This window comes from Bombus fervidus, chromosome 10 (genome assembly GCF_041682495.2).
Source record: "Bombus fervidus isolate BK054 chromosome 10, iyBomFerv1, whole genome shotgun sequence".
NCBI lineage: Eukaryota > Metazoa > Arthropoda > Insecta > Hymenoptera > Apidae > Bombus > Bombus fervidus.
In genome coordinates, this window is record NC_091526.1 from 7,936,253 (window position 1) to 7,952,429 (window position 16,177).

Sequence of the window (16,177 nt, forward strand, 5' to 3'; positions counted from 1 at the left end):
ACGCTGCGCAACCGCGTGTTCTCCTAACTTCTCTCTTTTCATTGGACTCTTCTCGTGGTTTTCATCTTCCGCTGACGTCTGTCAAGCAATAATGGCCAGATAATGACGAAAATTAGGAAAAAGCAGAAAATGTAAGAAACGAGAAATTGTGTCTCTTTGCTATGCTTTGATGATGAACACGACATTGTTGGTTTCAAACCGCGAAACAAGGCGAAAGTTCAAGAAGTAGTCCTTAAAAAGCTGCCGGCGTGCTCTTAACAAAGCGGCCTCGCTTTCTTGTTGCAAGCTTCATGAGTCATCCAAGTGTCGCCTAATTGGATTCTGTTATCGCGTTCCTTTGCTCCCTGGGAAATGTGGTCTTTTCGCATCAACATGAAAATCAATAACACGTGACAAATCACGTTTTGATAATGTTTCCTTATCTGGCTCTAATTTAAGAGGATTTTATCAGATTTACAGAGATCCTTTCGTTTATACATCTTCTTAATTTTGATGCTAATATTTGGTAGGTCTTGACGTAAGAATAGTCATAATTTTCTTTGAATTATTATATCGAGAATATTGGAACTATCCGTAAGCAAAGTTAGACTAATTAAGTTGTCCAACCAGCTTCACTTTCGAATCTTTTCGTGCAGAACATCGTTCCGGCCCTTAACTAAATTTATGGATCGATGACCGCAGACATAGTCCAAAATTGGGAAACTTACCCTGCGGCTCTCGAGCTGAAGGGTGTGTGAGTTTAGTCACGTTTCAAGAGATGACACACATCACCAATAGGATTATTTAATTAATTATAAGTTAGATCAGCTTTACTTTTAATATAGGCTTTATAGAAATTTCAATTATTTTTTCATTTTCGCCAAAATATGTAATGCCTAAATTATTTTACTCCTTAATTAAAGCTAACTTTATTGAACATGGTTATATTGTTAATGGAGGATTGACTCAATCTCATTTAGTAAATTTTATTCTTATTAGTTTACCTTTATATAATGGCGTAGTACTATCTACACGGGGACAATAAATCAATTTTTATAGGATATAATATGAACATACTGTAGAATTGATTATTTTCCATGAGATATTACGAGCAATAAAAGGATTATGTGTAATACTTTTCATGAAATATTTCATATAATAAAAATATTTTTCTCCTTCTCAGGAGAAGAAGCAAGTAAAATTTTGTATCGATCAAACCTGTCACCATATCTTTTTTAACATTCTTCACCGTTGTCATACATTCTGACAGAGGAAAAAGATCGGATATCCATTCGATGCCGTTTGAACCGCGCCCAAAAACCAGGTTACCCCCATGGGGCCCGACCTGGGTTCTAACGCGAGATTTCCATTTTCCAGCCATAAATCAAAATGTCTTCGATTCGAACGAACAGTAGCCTACTTTTTCCAACCATTCTCGATCCCTCTATGCTAACTGAACCTCCGTTAGATCGTCTTCCTCGTTCGTGGAAAAGTAAATAACGATCGTTCGGTAAAAGGATGGCGCGTTCATGGCTGACTTCGCAAATAAAAAACCTTCGATCTTAAAAACTTTCCAGCAGCTTTCGTTCCTTTCTCACTGTTCCCATTCTTACTTAACGTCGTCTCCGAATCCATGCCCGCAGGCTATGGCGAAAACTTAGGTAATTACACGGAATTAAACTCCTTAAAATTTACAAGGACAGTCTGGTTTGACACAATTTTCTTGAAACTCGGACAGATGACGAGACATTCTTTGTTTGTTGCTCGGTAATGAGCCACCGTAATTGTTAGTTAAGGAGTAATTACTCGGTTGATATTGCTTAATAAAAGGAGTAAGTGCTGATGGATCGTAACGACTCGCAACATTTCTCATTTTACGTAATCGTATTTTAAAACAAAATAGCCCCTTTATTTCTCGCCACGACCACTTTCGTAACTTGTATTATGTCGACGAACTTTTCTAATATCTTGAGTGGGGACAGCGGCAGTCTCTAAAGAAAATTACGGTGTCAGTTAGCCGAAAGTTGTCGCTTTTATTTGAAGGATACTTCAATTTCCGCTTCGTTGGTACAGCAACATGCATCCACAGCGGAATAATTTACGCGGTCGTTTTTTCAAACCGAGCAGTCTGATAATCGATATCATATCGGAAGGAAGATGGAGATAAATTTCCCGATAGCAGACACAAATCAACGTTAGAGATCGTTTTACGACTGATCCCGCCAATGTATCGATGGTAACGAGGGTATGAAAGTGAACCATCAGTACATGCATAAGCTGCAACGCGTTAATATGTAAACCGACGGGGCAAAATCTTTGAAGCTCATGAAACAGCCAATAGAAACCCCGTGTAATATGTAGCTTCTGATCGTCGAAATTAATAATACAACAATCACATGGTAGGATCTTTTAAACGAGATAGCCTCCACTGGCTGACTATCGATTATCGATTATCGTGCAAACTTTTTCCTGTGTATCCGGGTAAAATCCCTGGCGAGCGCGATCCAGAGTTTTCTTCTATCAATGGAAAGAATATATAACAGGATAAATAAAATTTACGGATACTTGAATTTGCATATGGTATTTTCGAAAGCTCCGAGCTGGCAGAGAAAATCGATTGCCCACGTTGAGTTAAGGCGTGTAATCGATTGTAATATATATATGAAAGCATCGAGGTATAGAAGTTGTCCTTTTAAAAATATTCATTCATCGACGTCAGCTCATCACTGTTAATATGTATCAGGTATGGTTTATCGGTGATAATGGACAAATCGGATTATCTTGGTAACGTTCCTGCTGCTCCTTTACAGGAATAACCTGTGTATTGATTACAGAAGTGTAATGAACCACTCGTTTCAATTATGCTAACTTGTGTGTACTTACAGAGAGAGAGGAAAGAATCAATCCTCGCCCCCGGACAAATGTTTGCAAGCAGAGGAAATGGGCACGCTTTGTCATGTGGGAACCATCGCGTTAAGGTAGCCAGGACAAATGATAATTGCTCTCGATAACCACTGCGCAGTTTGGTATTAAGCTATTCGAGGAATATTCCGACGATATATGGCGCGATATTGTTACCACCAACGCTTTGACGTTGCACAATAAAATGATATAAATGGGTATAATTTAACTCTCGGACAACAGCAGTTTTGATTTATACCGATATTTTATGTATACGTATTATTATTTTATCAAACTATATACATATGTATTTTTAAGTAAATCTTATTGCTTTTATACATTTTATAAAACAAATATTCGATGCCGGTGACAAAAATGATCCAGCCACAAGAGTTAAACTTACATATTAGCTTCGAGATATCGAACGGAAACATAATTTATCTAACTTTCAAAAATTTCCGACTTCAAATCCTTCGTCTTAACCTGATTTTGACGTTTTTTATTCTTTTGTACAAAAACACGCTAGATCTACAAATGACAGTGTGTCTAATTCCAAATATTTCTGAATTCAACGACCAAAAATAGCATCTTGCGGAGAAAGATCGAAAGTTGAGTCATCAATGACAATGTTTCATGCGTACGTGACGCTGTTACACGCCGATCGAAGTTTCTCCGCCAAGGATTCCAGGAAAGGGAAACGACAAGATCGAAAGGTGTGAGGGGAGATGGTTCAGGCTATTTCAGGAAGCCGTAGTGATTACGCTTCGGTCGCCAATGAGAGCTTATCGCACCGCCTTGTAAAGAAGTGTCTATATATACGTAGCCATTACCAGCAGCTCTGGAAGCAAGCACCCCTCCACAACCAACTTTCACAGCGCGCCACGCCGCGGCGACTAAACGCCGTCAAGCTTGCTAAGTTATTACGTCGTGAAAATAAGGAGAAAATTGGAAAGCGGTTTAGCCGTGAAAGTGGTGTCAATTACCGTCTCGATACCCTAAGTCTAAGATAGCTAGCTTTCAAACAGCTTCGACCAACGTCGATCAAAAGATTTCACGACATGTTCGGTTTTTTGGCTTCTCGCGTACGCCTTTCAATTTATGAATCAGGTTACTACGTGACGAGAGGACCGCAACGTTCGTATAATTAATGGTCGTCGACGCGAGACAGAGAAAGAGTGTCAAGAGAGCGAATGTCGTGGATGGTAGCTTTCACACTCTCTTCGGTACCACGACGAAAATAATCATTTTCAGCGCGTTGATAAATCATCAAGGGTTTATCAAACTTTCAGCGACGTGTCGCGAAATTGATGTTTCTTGCTATAAATAACGGCACAACCTCGCGCAAGAACGGGTTCGGCCTGTCTGACTCGCGCCGTCCCTTTCTACTGCGAGACCAAAGTTGGTTACGTGTCGAACGCGTCGCTTCCATCGCGTCCCCTGTAACTTCTAAAATTACTAGGGAAAGGTTGCTTTATTTTTAGATCCGTCGCGAGTGTCCTTGAATCTAATAATATGTTCTTAAAACTGTAGGTGCTTTTCTAGTCCATCCAGACTGTTCCCTTTTATTCCATTCTTCTTTATTTATATCGCGGTATTGTCTCATTCTGCCTGTTTCATTCTATCGATGAATCGTGTTAATCTAAACGAGAAAGTTAACCAGTGACCGCAGGGAACCAAAAACTGGCAGTTCGGTGAGTCGATAAAAAGCATCTGTCTCACAGCTGACACAGCACGAAGTCAGACCGTCAATCATCACGATACACCGACCCTCTATCCAGATAAAAAGAACCGCCCATTGGCTCTCTGTTATGTTGCAGGCCCGCGGCGATAATGATGCTAGCAGGAAGTATGGGAATCATCGATCCAAACCCCTGTTCTTCCTTCATTCAGCTTTATTGTCAGACTTTTATCAAGTAAAGGAAACGGGGCACGGGTAAAGCTGAAGAGAAGCGTGAAACTATAATAGAACGATTTCCAGTGATTGGATCACGATGATCGACGCAATTTCTATAGGTAATTCGGCTTCTGGCAGTCGTGAATAGACAGAGAATACAAATGAAAGCGCAGGGAATGATGAAAAGGACAGGTAACAATGCAATCCTAAAAATGTCCGCGTGCAATATCGGCACCTGTTGTCCCATGAAATAACCGAATGCTATTCACGAAGATCCTGTCTCCTTTTCGGACGTCGAACAATCGCGGTTTGAACTCGATTGATTCGTCAATCTTATTCACCGGAAGATTCGAGGTTTCGTTTTCCTACTTTCGTCTCTGCTTTCATTTAGCAAATGATCGGTTCGTTTCTCATTTCGAGATTGCTCGTTAGGAATTGAAAAGAAAATGTATCATGAATAATTAATTGTTCCACGGTAAGCTGATCCCCTCCTCCTGCTCCAGTAGTTTGATGGCATTTAATTTCCTGGAAATTTTTTGAAAATGAAATCGCCGTCTCATCTTTACGAGTGCTCGTCGGTTTTTATTGTTCCGAGAAAGAAACGCGTTTTCACGTAAACACACGACTCCAAAAAGCTACGAGGAGAAGGAGAAAATGCGTAGGATAGAACGTAGGTGGCAGTAAACAACGCTGCAAAAATATTTCGGGGGTGAGAGAGTATTTCCGCTAGGGTATCAGGGGCTGCACATTGTTTTTGCACTCAGATGTACAAGCAGCCTAAACTTTAATTACGGTACGAGAACTGGGTTAATCACTCGCAATTCGGTACGTTTTAGGTGCGGTTAGCCACGCACCGAACATTTTTCCCCAGTCCTAACCAACATTTCCAACGACAGCTGTAGATTTTAACGATCGGCGAAACGAGTCGAAGTTGAAATTACTATGCACCCTCCTAGTAAAGATTGAAATTTACCGACTCAATGTGAAAACTACGAACTCCGTAATCCACAGAATTGATACGAATGGAAATGTACTCCGGGCAATAACTCCGGGGAACTATGCCAACGGTGTCGTACTATTTTCACCATTTCCATTATCTATCCGTGGAATTTACGGGTTGAGTCAAAACTTCTAGATGCCCGCGCGAGTGTCCATTTAAACTTTATGATAAACACAAGCTTGATATTTCATCCTGGAACGTTCAACCAGTTCGTTTGTGCACTGAAATTGAACGTTTAGATATGATAATTCGTCTCCTTTATCTTTCTGAAAATTTTAACTCGGGTTTCTATTCTGACACATACGCGGTACTACCTCGTTATTGTTATTTATTTAGTTGATTTATGAGATGTTCCCGTGGGAATTGTTACGTTTGAGAATGTTGTAAATTTTCATTTAAAGTTTGCGGTAAATCGTGGAATGACTAACCTGTGGGTGTGCATGGTGTTCGTGCTGCCTCCACGAGGTCCTCCCGACTTCCGGGCGGTGCTTCCAGCATCGTGCCGCTGCCGGAGAATTTCTTTACACATAGCAGGCTCAACGCTGAAACAGAATGAAAACATTGTCAGAAATAACAGACATTTGTAAATATTCGATGAGTTTTTTTATGCATGTATTCCCGACTCAATTTACATTTGATTATTAAAGAATAAATTGTATGTATTGTTACACGGAGAACAGATGCGTTAATTATGTAGAAATTAATGTTTAATCGAGTTCAACGTCTGTGTTCTATCGATATTTCCACAATTAATGACGCAATTTTCGGAAATTATGACAACTGAATTTGACTCCAGTTAATAAATTACGTCTTTTCCTGGTTGCACCTCGTTACCTCGTCTTAAATGAATTACGAGTATATTCCTAAATATGAAACATTTACGTCAATGGTAATCCATTTTTCAAAATAACCCATCAGGAATACAAAGTAATTAATTATTTTATTAATTTAGATGTTTTAATATTTACATATTTTATATTTATAATATTTATATAATATAACAATATAATACTTATATTATTTATATATTTCATTACATAAGCTCGAGTATGATTTATGAGCGATGAATAAATTCTCCTATTATAGGAACTATTGTAGAAACGCCTTGAGAAACTCCAACATATAGAAACTATTGACATTTCAGGAGATTAACAATTTCTGATAACATCCAGCTCCTCTTTACTAGACTAACAATAAGTAGAACGCGATGTCTGATCCAATATCGTCATATTCTACTTAACGTTCAATAGCTTCGTATTCTGCGCAGAATATCAAACATCTGAAATGAAATGCGAAGTGTTTGAAGTATTCTTGTGTAAAAATATTCCAACAAACATTTTCAATAAATAGCTTTTGTTAAGCAGTTCCCCCTTGCCAAACTAATTAGTACAACACGCTGTCTGACCCAACATTATCCTATTCTATTCAATATTGAATTATTTCATACTTTGTATATAATATTAAACATTCAAAATGAAATTCATATTGTTTTAGATATTCTCAAGTAAAAATCTCCTAGCATTCACTTTCTCTGAATAAACAGCTTTTGATAATATCCATTTCCTCTCTACGAAAATAATACGAAGAATAGGGTGACTGACCTAATGCGTACTATTCTACTTAACGTTCGATTCCTTCGTATTCTGCGCACGATATGAAACATTTAAAATAAAATTTTCACTGAAGCATCCTCGTGTATAACTTTCCCAGCAGACGTATACCTTAAATAATTATGCGTCATTTTCTCTTAAAAAATGTTCTCGCTACAGTGAAAACAAAAGAGACATGAGCATAGTCCAGCCAAAACTGTCTTCTCATTCACAAAATGTTCTTCAACATTCGCATAATTCTTTTCCCCGCAATTTACCATTGGGCCAAGGCAAAAGAAGAACACTCATCACCACGAGATCTCGTCGGCAACACACGTAATTCGTGCAAGACTCGCGTGTATGGTCGAGACACGTTTTAATTAAATTTTCATAACCACAGCGCCGCGAGGAATGCTCCGTTGTATGTAATAACATATGTATCTCGTGGCACACACCCTGACACTACGCTATACTTACGATCGTATGTACAAATAGGATGCAAACACTGGTATTGGAAGGGTTATACGAGCCGGATAATAATGTTTAGCCTTTGTGCTTGGTCGCAAGCCAGGAAGAAAATATTAACAGTGCCGTTGCGTCGGTTCGTGACACTGACGTCCAAGGAACGCTTTGCATGATTAATTTTGAGGTTGCGTCTGAAACATCAGGTGCCTACTAGCCGTGTCAGGATTCGCTTTTTTCGCATCTTTCGTCCTATCATTGAGAATCTCTCGTGCAGCTCTAGATGAAAATTGTATGGCTGCGCTTGTGAATATTTTGGTTGGTCGAATTAGAATTTATGAAACTGATTATTCTTTCTGAAGAAGGAAGTTACTCAGGATACCCTAAAGTAGTTTTCATTACGCCATTCTCCTTTCGGAGAACGAAAACCTTCCTTATCACAGTTTCGATCATTTCTACTGGTATTCTACCATAAACAGAATCTACCAAAAGTATATCCTGCAATCGTTTAGTTCATTAAGCCGAAACAAGATCTTCACATTACGTTGTTTTATGAACATTCGATGATAAATTAGACAAAATTTCTAGATTGTAAGGTTTAAATTTAATTCAATACCTGTTCCACTGAACTCCTCTTATTTTCCACGGTTTAGAATGTCATTTCAACGTTGATAATTTTTTCGAAGATCAATATCGGATTTTTCATTCCTCCGATTTTCTTCCCTTACCACGAAAATTCTTCCCTTTCACGGAGGAAAAACTCGACGAACGGAGCGGCCGGAACTTTTCACAATCTCGGTGTACGGTACAGCTTCCTGCGGTTCAATTTTCATCCTTTGACGATAGTCGAAAGGCAAGAAGCTTCAAGCATTGAAAATCGGTGGTGGTGGCGGCAGCTACCGAATCATCCTCTTTGTCTCTTTCTATTTTCCAATAGTCCTTACCATTTTCTTCCTCCTTCCTTCTCGATTCCTTCCTTCCCCCGCCTCTTCCTTTCTCCTTCTCTTCGTCTCTGGATCCTTTTGTGGCCAGATCGAGGAGACCGCTTTTTCCAAGCCACGGCAGCTCTAATCTTGCACGATCGTTCGCTCTGTCGCCTCTCTGTCGACGAGTTTGCGGATACTTTGAAAGCAAATTCACGAGCCACAATTCCAGATAAAATTGCGCCTTTCACCGGCTGACTCACGAAAGAATTCCGAATTGTATTTCAGCCCGCGTGCATTGTCGCGCCGCACGGTTTCCCCCTTTCCTGTGTCTGGAACCCGACAAAATTGAATCACAAGGGGGAGAAAAATGCTTTCCTTCCACCGATCATTTCCGAACTTTCTTACCCTTTCCTCGGCTCTGTCGATCTTCGTTTTCCTCTCTGTTTAGTTGTATCTCTCGTTTCTCTGACAGAGAAGATTTGTTTTACCGTTGCTTAATATTTGTTTCAGATTTCCTATCTGTCCTTCAATTCCAGGGAATTCGGTTGAGGAAAAAGAAAGAGGTACCGAATTATTTTGAAAATTTATTGCCTGACAGATTCGAATGTGAGGCAGGACGCATCGGTTAGCCAGGAATCCCACGATACAACTCGCCGTACAAATTATTCACATTCTGCACAACAAACAGATTCCACATACCACGCGACCGTTTCCGTTGTTCCAAACGTAACGAATTTCAGGAATAATCGGGGCAGCTCTATCTTGTTTTCCTTTGTTTTTTTCGTCCTTTTATATACAGACGGTTGAATATTGGTCCTATTTCTTTTGATTCTTGCAATAGTTTGATCTTTCTGGAACAATTATTCGTCAAACGTAGTTTTTCAGTTGCTATGGTTTCTATTCTTCATCCAGAATCCACAGGGTTACTTTGTTAAGATACGTGAGCCGAAATTCAACGAAACACGCACGCGGTCAGCTCGAACGAGAAAATTCCAGCCTCGGCGAAACAGCAGGGGGAATTTTATTTATCCGAATACCAAGTCGTTTATCTCCAGTCTCTCGAGCTTCCACAACCGAGCCGCCGGCCAACTTTCGTTTCAGAATACAATTTTTTTTTTCGCGGACAAGCCATGAAGCTGGCTAATGTACTGTCTAAGATGTATGTTGGCAGAATCTGAACGTTATGCTTTATATCTTTTAAGCTCTCAAAGATTAACCAAGAATACAGTTATCATGTTTGATTTTCATTTTTCTTCTTCGAGGAGCGATACAATTTTTCTGTCAGATGTTTATTCGTCTAACTATGTAATCAATCATTATGTGAGTAAATTATGTGGGGAACGAAGGAGAATTGCAATGAAACAGAGTAATCTTTTATTAAAATAAAAGTCAATGAACTACATTTTCAAAAAAATATTTATATAAAATTTATGAGAAAGCTCACCCCGCTTCACGTCCCGCCACGTGTTCGTGATTTCGTCGAATCTTCCTTGCCCGTTTGGTGTTCACCCATATATTCCTCTCACATCGTTCTGATACCTAACGTTCTACGAATCTGAAACATAGCAGAACAATATGGTTAAGGGATTTATTCCATATTTCCGGCCATTGCTTCTCTATTATCTATTACGGTTGTGCAACGTGACTCCAATTATAATGCTACTATAATGTAATATTGTTTTTAACAGTGTATGATAATCAATAGCTGCAATGTTGAACCGATATGCAATTTCTGTATTCAAATAAAGATAAAGTAATTGTTATAAAGTAAGACGAGAGCTTTTATATTCACTGATACCAAATCTCAGGCGAATACTTGTCGATCTCTTGATCCCAAGAATCCAGGTTTATTCGGTTTCTAGATTGCTCCATTCCCAAACCTCGAATATCCATATCCATCCTATTCCCAGACAACCATTTCCTATGCTTATTCTACTGTTAAGTTTCAAATATCTTCTCTTGGTTTACTTTTTAGCCTGCAGCAAATATCTCATAACTTACCAATATAACCACGTCCATAGTCATGCATGTCTAATTGCAGCGTTAATAACATTTTCTCTGGTAAGTGCTCGAACACTATCGTGAATCATTGTATAAATTTATAAATTTTTAACGCTGTCCATCGTGTTTAATGCTCTTTTTAATACGATCAGAGATTCTGACATTATAAAATATTTCTATAACGAGAATTGAAATACTTTCTTAAGTCAGTGTATTAATTTCTGAATTTTTTTAACATTGTTTAATCTTTTCTCTCGGTCAATTAAAGATTCTATCATGAGTTTAGAACAGAGCACACATGCGACAAATGCATAATGCTATCCCGGGGCTGCATAATATGAGGCTGGTGGCTGTGTGCACGTGTACCTATTGGTGCGGGCGCATGTGGCGAGATGTATGCACCGCAAACCACGCAAGAGCAAATAGGAGATACGAGTGTGCGCGGCTTATGTAAAATGTCGGCTACAAACTGAAATCGTAAAATTTCCGTGCCCCATAACTTTTATCTTTCCACCGTGTTCCGTTAAAGCACGTTTTATCGGTTTAATTCGTTTAATACGCAACCGTTTTAATCAATCAAACGATTCGAAATGTTTACCGGAAAACGAACTTGCTATCGAGATATGATATTTATTTCGATAGTTCCCCCCTCCTCTGGTCCAATTTTCAGTGTTCTTTAAAATTTAATATTCCTCTTTGTCGTTTGACTCGATAAATTGTTGCAAATATCAAATTTCGTAATCCAAATTGTAACCTTTTATTATTGGTTTTTAGTATCCCACTTTTGAGAAGTTTTTTCATGTTCGATATATTACATTGTAATATGCGAAATATCGAATTTTTAAACATTCATAAATGGATTTTGAACAGCGTTATTTGTATGTAAATGTTAAAAAAGAAACTCGGTTATGAAAGAGGAAACCCCCAGCTTCGAAATGACATACAATGGTACATTTACGAAAATAAAAGTATTTATGGTAAAAAAGGTTTAGAAAATTCGAACAACGAAAACTATAATCTAACAACATGATATTCCAAAAATCTTTGAAAATCTCCTACGGAAGGTATTAACCTGACTAATATTCCATTGAAACGAGGGAGAACGCATTGAGTAAGTATCCATAAATACTGTTCCGAAAACGAGATTGCTCGTAAATTCCGTTACTTTTATCTCTTAACGTTCGTTTCCCGGTTCCCGTTAGACAACTGGTTACAGGATAGGGAATGCTCAGTCCTTTCTTAATTTCCGCTCCATCACTTCATTCGCCCGTGCTTTTGTCTGTTTCTTTATCCTCTTTACTATTCACCTGAATTCCCTTCGTCCTTCTAAAAACTTTAATCATTAGCAAAAGCATTTAACAAAATTCGAAATCCTCAACGTTACAACAAACGAAGGGGATACACAATAGACTTGCTCGAGGCTCGAAAGCTGACAACGAAATGAATTTAGTCGAAAATCCTCGGGAGAATAATTAATGGAACAATTTCGTTTCGTTATCGTAGGTTCTCCGTTACTTAGCTCTTTGCTCGTCGAGCAGCTCGAAAAGACGGGCTCCAGGTGCTGTTCTCGCCAGATAATGGCGCAGCTATCTGCATACCCGCTAATTCACGATGGAAATTCGCGATGAAAACTCGCGAGAGAACAGCGAGAAAATCCTGACAGGAGTTTCGGTTATCGCTCGAGTGGTCACCGGTTGGCCAGTCGTGGTCGTACCAGCGGCACCAGGGATCTGATAATTGGTGTCTGGAAGCTGTTTTCAGCCGGAAACCAATCGTCATCTTCTCTTCGGTGAAAGTTTCACAGCTACTAGTAGAGTTTCCTTGCTGTGAACTGTCCAACCCGCGTGCTGGTGTAACCAATCGTTGAAATAGTGTCACCCAGCAAACCAAGAGAAGAAAAATTGCGGTCAGCGAAGCGCGAAAACTGTGCAGGAGCACATGGAAAAGTTCGTGTCCGTGTTTGGCTAGCGTGTAACCACACCACTTCACCGATCGCCAATATCACGCGGAGAGGTGGAAAACGAGAAAACCTTTCACCTCGATCGAACCGAAAAGTATTGCGGCTTCGCACAGAAATTCCTTGAAATCAATCGCTCCTAATTAATATCGTTCGACGTTTCTGGATTCCATTGTTGATTGTTGTTGTAATTTAAATTTAAGTACAGATCTGATTTTCTGTATCTGTATTTCCTGATTAAATAAAGGATTTGATAATTCGTATTGTTAATGAAATTGATGCTTCGAAGAGTATCGAATTCCTTTGGAAAGAAATTTAATTAAAAGTGTTTTTGGTATAGATGTTTGAAGGTTCGGACGTTCGTTTTCTTTTCCCATATGTATTCTAATTATGGTGATTGGAGAGACTCGTTCCTCGGTTCACTTGATAAATCCACGTGAAATTTCCATAGAAGAGGAATAGCGAAGGGGATAGTGAAAGAGAGTCGAGTGAAATAGCGCTGAAAAACGCTTCTCGGGGCGCGAACGAGGTTGCCGTTATTTCCGATATCACGCAGGCGATGATACTTTCATGTGCCTACTATATTGAAGTTATTGGTCTGCGGTTTTCGGGTTATCTGTAGTTTCTATGTGAACTTCGAACACTATGCACTCTATTTTTTCTACTCCGACCGACCTTACTTTTTTTCAAAATAACGGTGTTAAATGAAAATCACGTTATTACAATTACAACGATATAAATAAATATTACTACAATAAATGGAATATTATGGCAGTATATTACAATGATGATACACTTAATTTCTAAAGGGTTTCTCGAAACAAGTGACATTGTCAAGATGATCCACGGAAGCATAAGAACATCGTGACGAAGACAAGCGATCCGCACATATGAACCTTTATTCGTGTATTATGTAAGGATCAGGATCCCAGATTTAGTGCACCGTCCAGCCCAGTTCCCTACATACAGCTACATCCTACACTCGCGAGCCAACTCCCAGGAGTCATATAGTTGGTGACTAGTAATTAGCTAGACGAGTGACACTATCTCCGTTATCACTCCCAGGGTACAACGAACACGCAATATCCAGACTCATGGTCGTATCATGCATTCGTTTCTATCCCTCTATAATTCCATGCACGTAATTCTCCGTTATCAGATCAATCGCGGCTCTATTTCGCCGAATAATCAACTTTCAAGATAATCGAATAACTTCCATGGGAAGTATTATATCATCTTCTCATTTACTTGAAAATCATGTGAAATCAGATTCAAAGGGAACCTTTTGTTCGAGTCGAATGAACCTTCCTTATTCATAACCATTTCTCTCATTTTTCATTCTTCATTTCCCCTGTTGAAAGATCTGATTACAAGAGACGTATGCGGAAAGGAGGAACTCGCGGTTGTACGCGAATTGCCTTTCCAATGCAATTCTTTCCTTTACCGTGTTTTCCTATTTTTATCAACCACTATATCTCCAGCCATTCTTCCCTTTATCTTTGCTCATCCTCGTACACTTTGTTATATTTGTATATATATTTTCGACTTCTATCTTTCCGTTTCTCTTCGAGTACTCGATTTGTTCTTCTGGTTTTCAGTCTCCCGCGTGTCTTTTCCCGCTGCCGCTTACCAAGCTACCGTTGCGCGTCTATCTGCATGCTCCTCAGCTACGTATACATCTGAAAGACGTTTTCCACGGGAAAAAGAACGACTTCATAACCAGGAATGCAGACGAGAATATAAAGCAGACAGTACAGTGGAACGATCTCATAACCTTTTCCAGGCGTTGCGCCCTTAACATTTTTCTCTGCTCTGTTGCTTTCTCTTTCAACCCTACCCTCGCACATCCGACTCTTTTGCTGTGACCACCATTCGCTATTTCGGTGTGCCGGACGACCGGGTAATTTTCCTGCCTTGCGTAAGTTTGCGGAACGACCTTCGGATATCCGAATGCAAATGAAATCTCGCGGAAACTAAACAGCGGTTGATGAAAAAATCCCGTATTAAAGTTTACATAGATTAGCACTCTTAAGGGCAAAATTATATGTCCAGATTAATGGTACACATTCTGATTAAAATCGGTTAATGGTTTGCAATCGCACAAATGTCAGATTACAATATATGAAATATACAATTTCGTTGTAGTAATATGTGTATATATATATATTATATATATATTAAAGTTATTACTGAAGTACTAAATAACTAATATATATATAATATTTTCTCTTTCATTTTTTTTTTTTTAATTTTTTAAAAGTTACAACTTGGCGCTTCATTATTACAGTTGCTTAATAAGGACAAGTGTGGCAATTTTTTAAGATTACAAATAAGAAAGAATTATAAGTATTTCTCTAAAAACAAGTACCTAATATAACAATGATCTTTAAATATTAACAGACCATAAGTAACTTGGTAACACTTAATGCAATAAAATAACTGTGTGACTCTATATAGTAGTAAAATAGCTGTAATATGTTAAGAGGGTAAACGATTCTGAGCAGACTTCGATAAACTGAGGAAGATTTCAGAACGCCGCGTCGGAAATCTATTTATGAAGAACTAACTTAAGGAAGTCTACGATAACGACGTTTCACGCCGTCTTTAATCTTCTTTCAGTTGGTGATTCCATAAAGGAACTGGCAAGTATTATAGCCTGGCGCACGTTGCCGAATAATTTATCACAGACAGCGGGAATTTCCTGTTTTCCGAGCTGGATGGCTACGTTTTCTGACTATTAGTACTCTGTTTCATAAATATCAGTTCCCCTCTAACACAACCTAGCATCGAAATACGTTTAGTCTCTCGAATTTCGATCGCATACAATAAATGACTAATCACGTGGAACGTGATTAATTAAACGAACCTTTCGTCAACCGGCGTATATTCATTACGTGGATGAATGTTTTAACGGGTTTGCTTCGATTTAATTAACATCAATCAACGGTAGGTTTAAAAATGAATACTACTTCCAATCCCTTTGAAACTTTCAGCCTAATTAAACTTCGACTCACTCGAACGAAACGTGGAAATGAAAATCATGGATCGTTTGGTCAATTATTGTATCTTTGTCGGTGATTAAACTACGACAAAGGAGGATGGAAACAATGAAACCGGTGGATCTGGATTTTATGAACACTGTGTATTGTATTATGTAACAGATCCCTTATGTCAGGACATCATGCTTAGTTCCTACCCTTTAGTGGCGTCCTTACGACGAAGGGATGCTGTAAACTTCGTATATCCTTCACGTAAGACCTCGGTCATAATTTATAGAACAGATTGCTCCATTCTGCTACACTGTTATTGTGATTAACATGGCAAACGTGTTAATTGTGTTTCTGAAACGTCGTCGATCAATTTTCTCCTATCGTGATTCGCAGTTCAAGCGAAGAGAGATTCCTAACTCGAAAATGAAGCAAAGTAAGGCAATAAATTATTTCGTAAAGAGCTTATTTAAAAGCTTAT

The 16,177-nt window shown here is 38.8% G+C and overlaps 1 protein-coding gene across 3 annotated transcripts in view; it reads right to left on the reverse strand.

Annotated features, from left to right (window-relative positions):
* LOC139991286 (uncharacterized) overlaps positions 1-16,177 on the reverse strand; it is a 141,431-nt gene that overhangs the window by 30,382 nt on the left and 94,872 nt on the right. For 2 of the 3 annotated variants that reach the window (XR_011800775.1, XM_072011244.1), the window contains exons 3-4: positions 10,196-10,306; positions 6,203-6,316 (exon numbers count right to left, since the gene is read on the reverse strand). Coding sequence is in view for 1 of the 3 variants with exons in the window: in XM_072011244.1 (XP_071867345.1) it covers positions 6,203-6,272 (70 nt within the window). In the remaining 2 variants the exon portion in view is untranslated. The remainder of the gene's footprint in view (positions 1-6,202; positions 6,317-10,195; positions 10,307-16,177) is intronic. The other variant, XR_011800777.1, reaches the window with a different exon arrangement.